This window comes from Oncorhynchus keta, chromosome 25, assembly GCF_023373465.1.
Source record: "Oncorhynchus keta strain PuntledgeMale-10-30-2019 chromosome 25, Oket_V2, whole genome shotgun sequence".
Classification (NCBI taxonomy): Eukaryota; Metazoa; Chordata; class Actinopteri; order Salmoniformes; family Salmonidae; genus Oncorhynchus; species Oncorhynchus keta.
In genome coordinates this window covers 11,080,156-11,090,136 of record NC_068445.1, presented here as the reverse complement: position 1 = coordinate 11,090,136, position 9,981 = coordinate 11,080,156, and the positions used below count along the sequence as shown (strand labels likewise).

The following is a 9,981-nucleotide window of genomic DNA, read 5'->3' as shown; positions in this document are numbered from 1 at the left end:
GAGGACAGACAGGATTGCTGGTACTACCGGACCAGGCCTCGGCCAAACCAACCCAGCCCACAATCACACAGATCCAGCTTCCAGTGCAACAACCCCCACATCCACCTCTATATCAACCCTTAGACCTATTAAGCCAGCCTTCAGCAACTCACAGAGTCGCCTCACTTACCCAGCTTCAAATAATACATACCCAGCCAACATTAGCACATAATCCACCCCCAGAGACACAACGGCAGGTTTTAGTCCCATATAGCCAATCTCAATTAACACAGTCCGTATCCCAAAGCATCCACAACCAGCCATCAGTCATGCATATCCAGCATCAAGTCTCTGACCAACCAATTAAGCCACTAAAGCCCATCACCATTATTACCCAGTCTCTGGACCCACGCCCGCAACCTTCTCCAGACTCTCCCACTCACCTTTCAAACCCCTCTACCCAGAGTCCTGAATGTCTTACCCAGCCCAGAGAACCTGTGACTCAGTCTCTACTCATGCAAACCCTGCATCCTTCTGACTCAATCACTCAAACTCACCATCCTGTAACGCAAAGTTATCCTTCATATTCACATTTACAGCATCCTCGCCCTGTCACCCTGTTTTCAGTCACACAAATCCAGCCTGAACCTACACAAACCCAGCCTGAACCTACACAAACCCAGCCTGAACCTACACAAACTCAGCCTGAACCTACACAAACTCAGCCTGAACCTACAAACCCAAACCTACACAAACTCAGCCTGAAACTACACAAACTCAGCCTGAAACTAACTAACTCAGTCTGAACCTACACAAACCCAGTCTGAACCTACACAAGCCCAACCTGAACCTACACAAGCCCAACCCCAACCTACTCAAACCCAGCCTGAACCTACACAAACTCAGCCTGAACCTACACAAACTCAGCCTGAACCTACACAAACTCAGCCTGAACCTACACAAACCCAGCCTGAACCTACACAAACTCAGCCTGAAACTACACAAACTCAGCCTGAAACTAGACTAACTCAGCCTGAACCGACACAAACCCAGCTTGAACCTACACAAACCCAGTCTGAACCTACACAAGCCCAACCTGAACCTACACAAGCCCAACCTCAAACCCAGCCTGAACCTACACAAGCCCAACCTGAACCTACACAAACCCAACCCCAACCTACTCAAACCCAGCCTGAACCTACACAAACCCAGCCTAAACCTACACAAACCCATCCTCTACCAAAAACTCAGCCTGAAACTACACAAACTCAGCCTGAACCTACACAAACCCAGCCTAAACCTACACAAACCCAGCCTGAACCTACACAAGCCCAACCTGAACCTACACAAACCCAACCTGAACCTACACAAGCCCAACATGAACCTACACAAACCCAGCCTGAACTTACACAAACCCAGCCTAAACCTCAACGAACCCAGCCTACACATCTCCTGTCCAAGCCTTCAGTCTCAATCACACATGCTCCTGACCTGAGCACCATACCCCCCACCCCTGACCCCAAAGGCCCTAGTGCCCCATGGACCTCCACACCAGACCTCCTGCAGCAGAACATGAGTCAGCCCGCTAAGCCAGTTCATCCAGCCAAACCAACCAGGCACAATGACACAGAGCCCACAGAGTGGCTGAAGAGGAACACTTCTCAGTCCCCCATCAGGACCAGTGAGGACCCCAGGTAGGGCACCGTGTGGTACAGTGGCAAGAGGTGGGAGACGGAGTTGACCTTTATTTTGAAATCATCCCAGTTATCTACTTACAGCATAGATAGTTTTTACTCTATCTGCCAGTGATGGAAAAAGTACCCCATTGCCATACTTGAGTACAAGTAAAGATACCTTAATAGAAAAGGGAAAGTCACCCAGTAAAATAATACTTGAATAAAAGTCTAAAAGTATTTGGTTTTAAATATACTTAAGTATCAAAAGTAATGTAATTGCTAAAATATACTTATGTATCAAAAGTAAAAGCATAAATCTTTTCAAATTCCTTATATAAAAGACATAATTTACAGGCAAAGCATGTGTTTAAGTGAGTCCGCCAAATCAGAGACAGTAGGGATGAATTAATATATAATAATAATAATAATTAGACAGTTTATCTGTCCTGCCAACCATTAAAAATGTAACGAGTACTTTTGGGTGTCAGGAAAATAATTGTCTTTACGAATGTAGTGAAGAAAAATAAAAAGTAGTCAAAAATATAAATAGTAAATTACAGATACCCCCAAAAAACTACTTAAGTAGTACTTTCCAGTATTTTTATTTAAGGACTTTATACCACTGGCATCTGCTTACAGTGTGCATGCATTCTTTGCAAAGCAAAATATACAGTAATACTCAATGTTTTGAGTGATTATGTGCTATGTGGACAATGGTGAATAGGGGGAATGCAACAGTAAGGCTTAATCAAGAAATAACTTTCTGTGAATCTGAGGGGTTGTATCAGGATCTACGAGATCATTTACCACTTCATATATGGGGCTCACAGGCTTAAACTGCTGACATGACTCCAGATAAAACTCTGCAACCACCACAGCTGCTATCACACTTGGGGATATTTTCAATTTGCATCGCGGGAGTTCAGCTTTAAGGCGTGACTGAAATTTACAGGCAATTTTCCTGCTTTAGCGGAGACTGCATTCACGGTACATGCTGCATATTTAGGCTCAATCGGAAATTGCCTTTACATTCCTGTTGCGGAATCTGTAACTCTTCAGTAATACAGACTGAATAGAACCTTTGATCTTGCTTAAATATTTGCACAGCTGAGACATACATGTGGGTGTATTATTCTGTTGGCTGTAATTGACTGACGTTTTTACACAACGAGGCCATGAGTTTGTTTTACTCCTAATTCTTTTGATTGGATAATGTTGAAAGAGAAATGTACATCACAACTGAACGTCCTAATATCCAAAGTCTGTCTTTTACCTATTGTATTTGGAGGTACTTCGACTAAATGCTGCATTTGGACATAATTATGATCACCATTAAGAGTGACAACAATGGAACAATATTTCTCTTGCTCTCTGTCTCACTCCCTCTCTCCCCCAGAGTAAAGCCTCCTCCTCCATGGCTCCCAGTGCTGGAGAAACATGACATCCCCATCGTGGTGGGAGTGGGTGTGTCTCTGGCCTTCATATTCATCACCATGGCCTTCTACTCCCTGGTCCAGAAGAAAGAGCCTGCCCCCGCTATTAGAGGTCAGTGGACTGACCAGTTCAATCTCTGCTAGATCTCAACCCTAATGCCTATCTTTTATCATACTGTTTTCATGGTTCAAATTACTCATGGTCAGGACACTTGTAAAAAACCAGGGCACCGCCTATTAAATGTGAGCACCCCTGTAATCATAAAAAATCTTAACAACCAGAAATTGCAAGATTCTGACAGTTATTTGAACCCTGGGCATTGGGTTAGAAAAGGGGAAGTATACTGAGCAAAACTTTAAACGAAACATGCAAACTGTTGTTCCAATGTTTCATGAGCTGAAATAAAAGATCTCCGAAATGTTCCATACTCACAAAAAGCTTATTTCTCTCAAATGTTGTGTGCAAATTTGTTTACATCCATGTTAGTGAGCATTTCTCCTTTTCCAAGATAATGCATCCACCTGACAGGTGTGGCATATCAAGAAGCTGAGTAAACAGCATGATCATTACACAGGTTCAATTGGCATGCTGACTGCTGGAATGTCTACTAGAGCTGTTGCCAGAGAATTAATGTTCATTTCTCTACCATAAGCCGCCTCCAACGTCATTTTAGAGAATTTGGCAGTACGCCCAATCGGCTTCACAACCGCAGATCACATGTAACCAGGACCTCCACATCCAACTTCTTCACCTGCGGGATTGTCTGAGACCAGCCACCTGGACAGCTGATGAAACTGAGGAGTATTTCTGTCTGTAATATAGCCCTTTTAAGGTGAAAACCCCATTCTGATGGGGCTGGGCCTGGCTCCCCTTAGGGTGAGCCTGGCTCCCAAGTGGGTGGGTCAATGCCCTCATGGTTAGTCAAGGTAATTGGGGTAATATGTAGGTAAGAGTTAAGACATGTAGGTAGAGTTATTAAAGTGACTATGCATAGATAATTACAGAGAGTAGCAGTAGTGTAAAGAGGGGGGCAATGCAAATAGTCTGGGTAGCCATTTGATTAGATGTTCAGTAGTCTTATGGTTTGTGGGTAGCAGCTGTTTAGAAGCCTCTTGGACCAAGACTTGGCACTCCGGTACAGCTTGCCATGCGGTAGCAGAGAGAACAATCTATGACTAGGGTGGCTGGAGTCTTTGACACTTTTTTGGGCCTTCCACTGACACCACCCTGTATAGAGTTCCTGGATGGCAGGAAGCTTGGCCCCAGTAATGTACCCTCTGTAGTGCCTTGCGGTCAGAGGCCAAGCAGTTGCAATACCAGGCAGTGTTGCAACCAGTCAGGATGCTCTCGATAGTGCAGCTGTAGAACCTTTAGAGGCTCTGAGGACCCATGCCAAATCTTTTCAGTCTCCTGAGGGGGAATAAGTTTTATTGTGCCCTCTTCACGACTGTCTTGGTGTGCTTGGACCATGTTAGTTTGTTGGTGATGTGGACACCAAGGAACGTAAAGCTCTCAACCTGCTCCACTACAGCACTGTGGATGAGAAAGCGGGTGTGCTCGGTCCACTTTTTCCTATAGTCCAAAATCATCTCCTTTGTCTTGATCACGTTGATGGAGAGGTTGTTGTCCTGGCACCACACGACCAGGTCTCTGACTTCCTCCCTATAGGCTGTCTCGTCGTTGTTGGTGATCAGGCCTAACACTGTTGTGTCATCTGCAAACTTAATGATGGTGTTGGAGTCGTGCCTGGCACTGCAGTCATGAGTGAACAGGGAGTACAGGAGGGGACTGAGCACTCACCCTTGGGTGGCCCCTGTGTTGAGTATCAGCGTGGCCGATGTGTTGTTACCTACCCTTGCCACCTGGGGGCGGCCCGTCAGGAAGTCCAGGATCCATTTGCAGAGGAAGGTGTTTAGTCTCAGGGTCCTTAGCTTAGTGATGAGCTTTGAGGGCACTATGGTGTTGAATGCTGAGCTGTAATCAATGAATATCATTCTCACACAGATGTTCCTCTTGTCCAGGTGGGAAAGGGCAGTGTGGAGTGCATTAGAGATTGCACCATTTGTGGATCTCGCTGGGGCGGTATGCAAATTGAGTGGGCCTAGTGTTTCTGGGATGATGGTATTGATGTGAGCCATGACAAGCCTTTCAAAGCACTTCATGGCTACAGACATGCCTGCTACGGGTCGGTAGTCATTTAGGAGGTTACCTTAGTGTTCTTGGGCACAGGGACTATGGTGGTCTGCTTGAAACATGTTGGTATTACAGACTTAGACAGGGAGAGGATGAAAATGTCAGTGAAGACACTTGCCAGTTGGTCAGCGCATGATCGGAGTACACGTCCTGGTAATCCGTCTCAGCCCTGCGGCCTTGTGAATGTTGACCCGTCGAAAGGTCTCACTCCCATCGGCTGCAGAGAGCGTGATCCCACAGTCGTCCGGAACAGCTGATGCTCTCATGCATGTTTCAGTGTTACTTGCCTCGAAGCGAGCATGGAAGTAATTTAGCTTGTCTGGTAGGTTCGTGTCTCTAGGCAACTCTCTGCTGTGCTTTCCTTTGTAGTCTGTAATAGTTTGCAAGCCCTGCCACATCCGACGAGCGTGGGAGCCGGTGTAGTACGATTCGATCTTAGTCCTGTATTGACGCTTTGCCTGTTTGATGGTTTGGTTACATTTAACTGTAATTCAGTAAAGTTGTGGAAATTGTTGCATGTTGCGTTTATATCTTTGTTCAGTATATTAATTTATCTTATTGAATCCCATTAGCCTTGTCTTCCACAGTTCCCAGGAACCTGGGAGTCCCCTTCAGACATGCTGAACGTCTGGCCACTGGGAGGACTTATGAGAACAGGTGATTGTTGTTGGCACTATTATTATGTTTGTTGTTCTTGTTGTTGTTGAGGATATCTCTATGAAAATAGGAATGTACTTCCCCTAATGGCTAATGTACAGTATATGTATCCTCGGTTCTGGAAGGGCGTTTGAGGATGATGATTTGGTGGCTGTGATTGAACAAAGCCCCGACACGTCAGATACACGTACCAGGCCCCCTGCCCCCAGCCCGGTCACTGTGATGATAGACCCTGCCTTTGATGAGACTCAGGAGACACAGCCTCGCCCCCCGTCCTCTTCAGAACACTCAGTCACAGCAGAGACCTACCCTGAGGCAATCGAAGACACACAGGTCAGTATATATGTGTGTGTGTGGTGTGTGCGTGTGTATGCGCGCGCGCGTGTGTGTGTGTGTGTGTGTGTGTGTGTGTGTGTGTGTGTGTGTGTGTGTGTAAAATCATGTCCAACATTTCCCACACATTGCCATGCCAAGATATTACAAATTCGGGAGTAGCAGCTGTCTGGATCCTTTCCACTTCAGGTTGACCCCTTCCTGGATGAAGAGAAAGGCTGCAGCCTGTCTCACCCCAGCATCCAGCTGCAGTGTGTGGAGGACTGGGGGGGTGGAGGAATATACGGACAATGTCAGGGCCAGGACTTTCTCTCTGAGCCCCCCTCTCTCACTCCTTCACCTTTACGCTCCCTGTCTCCCTCCCCTCCTCCTGTGCGTGAGGAAAGCCTGCGCTCCTCCCTGACACTCCAGACCACTGAGCCCTGTGCCACGCCCATCCACCACAGCGTCAGCATCTCCCACGGTAACGCCCCCCTCCTCCTCTCCCACTGCGTCTCCCACTGCGTCTCCCTAGGCCTCACCACCGTCGCCGTTGATGTTCACTTCTACCCAGCAGCTCTTGCGTCAGCCACCGCTGCCATGGCGACCGTGACAGCCGCCACACAGGTTAATGCTACCGCCGCTGCTGCTCCAGGGCCCCAGCTCAGCTCTCGATTGGCACAAGGTCAGGAGCATGACCAATCGGCTCCCAGCATGTGCCAGAGTAAGTAACTAGATAGAGGGAATGCCGGATGGAGAATTGGTTCCAACACAGATGTTGCCATTAGTCTCCACTTTGGACAGCTTGGCTGGATTGTTGGTTGTCTTCACGTGTCTCTCTGTATTTATCAGCCTGTTTCCTCTGCCTTGATCTGACACTGGTGTGGAGAATGTGTTTGTGTTGGAACCATACACTGAAGACTATAGGACAACATCCTAAATGGTCTACACATCCTAAATGGTCTACACATACTGCACCACAGTCAGCTATAAACACGTCAACTACATAATGTCAATGTATTCTGTTTCTGTCCTTCATAAAGAAGAGTCATATGAGATTTTCATTATTGATCATGTATATTATGGCTTCATTGTGTATTACAAATGTCAGTTACACAATGATGCTTGAGGCCTAAAATAATGCATTTATAGGAAGCAAAAACTAGAATATGTATAACTGCTTTCATAATCTTCTTTTACATGCCAATGTTTCTCTGCCTTGACTGAATATATAGCTCATTATATTTATATATACACTTTATAAACTCATTTGTGTCAAATACATTTTCTCAGTTGAATATTCTACAATGAAAAAGCCAAGGAGAAAACAGCTGTGTACAAAATATTGCAATCTTTGTTACGTTACACTTCCTAATCAGGTAATACACAACCTCTCTCTGTTGCACCATAAACCGACTGTTACTTCTGTGCTGAAACCAAAGGAAGGTGACGACAGGGCTTAATCCCAATTGAAACCCAGCTGACCTGAAATGTCATTTATCTGGATCAGTTCACTTTATGATCAGTGAAATGTCATTTATCTGGATCAGTTCACTTTATGATCAGTGAAATGTCTATAACTTTCATGAATTTCCCTTTCCTTTGCTACTGCCATGAATTCATTACTCTTAAATGAATGTGTTAAACTGAAAATTATATTTTTCCCCCTGTATTTCTCATCTTATTTGTTTCAATAACATGTTCAGTATCAATTGTTGTAATTTATAAATTTTTTATCTTACATATTTATATTTGTGTGTATTAAATCAGTGAACTTATTACCTTTGTATGGGTGATAAAATGCCAACAAAAAAAATATTAAAAGTTATGACACAGATCTAACATTCACATACTGTGATAATTATTTTAAGTACTGTATCAAATGGATTTTTATTTACTCAACAATGGACAGAAATAAACAGGGAAATAATACTGCTGTATTTGATTTTGTTTGGTGGCTTCTGCAAAAATACAGTTACATCAATTATCTTAGCTAGATCACTATAGATGTACTGTAATATAGACCTAAATCAATGTCAAATAAACCTTATTACAGAGTGGATGGTTCCGGATGGATCCCACTTTCTCATACATAGGGCAGTTACTGAGCTAAGCAAGACCACCTTTTCCTATTGTGCACCGGAGGCATGGAACCAGTGGAGGCTCCTCAGAGGAGGAAAGGGAGGACCATCCTCCTCAGTGAATTTCATAAAAATTGAAATGGATAACTTTTTTAAAATGTTGCACTTTTTTTTAGATAAAACTATACTAAATATATTCACATCACCAAATAATTGATTAAAATGTTTTGCAATGAAGGTTTACAGTAGCCTCAACAGCACCCTGTAGGGTAGCACCATGGTGTAGCCGAAGGACAATTTGTTTGGTTGACTTCAATACAAACATTTAGAAGACGCATGGTTCTTACCACCTTCCATAGTCTTACACAGTAATTATGAGAACATCTGGAGGACTACCTCCAACCTATCAGAGATCTTGCAGCATGAACTGACATTAATCTAGTACTGAAAGCATAAGCTACAGCTGGCTAGCACTGCAGTGCATAAAATGTGGTGAGTAGTTGATTCAAAGAGAGAGAAAGACAATAGTTGAACAGTTGGAACAAATTAATTTCTTTAAAAATGGAGACGCGAGAGAGAGAAATATTTTAAAAAATTCACGTTCACTTTCACTTAGCCAGCTCTAGCTATGGCTATCCAACACGGGAGCGCTTCCAAGCCAAGGTAAGCTTTTGGTTTTATTAATTTATTGCCACCGGGGCCCGCTGGTGTAACTGCTAAACTGCTTGCTTATTGTACAATGTACTTCATGATTGTAGCGGGTTAACTGAGTTATTTCTGGTAGCTAGTTTGACTATGGCATTAGCTAATATGGTGACAATGATGTAGGCTGTGTGTAGCATTTAGCGGTTATGATTCAAAGGTTTTTTCGCCTGGTTTTTTCGCCTAGTTGATATACAGAAAAGACCAAGTCCATGTTATGGCAAGAACAGCGCAAGCCTAAAGCTATCGATGTTACATTGAGCTTGGTGAATGGATATGAATCATATTTCTATTACAGTATGCTGGAAGACTAAGGCCACGCTAATTTAAAAAATGCTTGTCCTCCCTCCTCTTAAACGTCACCGACCACCACTGCATGGAACAGTCTGCAAAATACCCTTCACCTAGATGTAAACTCAGCAAAAAAAGAAACGTCCCTTTTTCAGGACCCTGTCTTTCAAAGATAATTTGTAAAAATCCAAATAACTTCACAGATCTTCATTGGAAAGGGTTTAAACACCGTTTCCCATGCTTGTTCAATGAAGCATAAACAATTAATGAACATGCACCTGTGGAACGGTCGTTAAGACACTAAAAGCTTACAGACGGTAGACAATTAAGGTCACAGTTAGGACACTAAAGAGGCCTTTCTACTGACTCTGAAAAACACCAAAAGAAAGATGCCCAGGATCCCTGCTCATCTGTGTGAACGTGCCTTAGGCATGCTGAAAGGAGGCATGAGGACTGCAGATGTGACCAGGGTAATAAATTGCAATGTCTGTACTGTGAGAAGCTTAAGACAGCACTACAGGGAGACAGGATGGACAGCTGATCGTCTTCGCAGTGGCAGACCATGTGTAACAACACTTGCACAGGATCGGTACATCCGAACATCACACGTGCTGGAAAGGTACACGATGGCAACAACAACTGCCCGAGTTACACCA

General features: G+C 44.3%; 1 protein-coding gene across 2 annotated transcripts; it reads left to right on the top strand.

The window, feature by feature from the left end:
* Window positions 1–1,530: 1,530 nt before the first annotated feature.
* Window positions 1,531–9,574, top strand: LOC118358160 (uncharacterized). 2 transcript variants are annotated; one of them, XM_035735660.2, is made up of 5 exons: window positions 1,531–1,673; window positions 3,052–3,200; window positions 5,870–5,939; window positions 6,065–6,272; window positions 6,462–9,574. In XM_035735660.2, the coding sequence occupies exons 1-5, from the start codon at window positions 1,552–1,554 to the stop codon at window positions 6,981–6,983; spliced, it is 1,071 nt and encodes a 356-aa protein (XP_035591553.1). In that variant the 5' UTR covers window positions 1,531–1,551; the 3' UTR covers window positions 6,984–9,574. The 2 variants fall into 2 exon arrangements, with proteins under 2 accessions (XP_035591553.1, XP_035591552.1); XM_035735659.2 differs by having other exon boundaries at window positions 5,855–5,939.
* The last annotated feature ends 407 nt before the right edge of the window (window positions 9,575–9,981 follow it).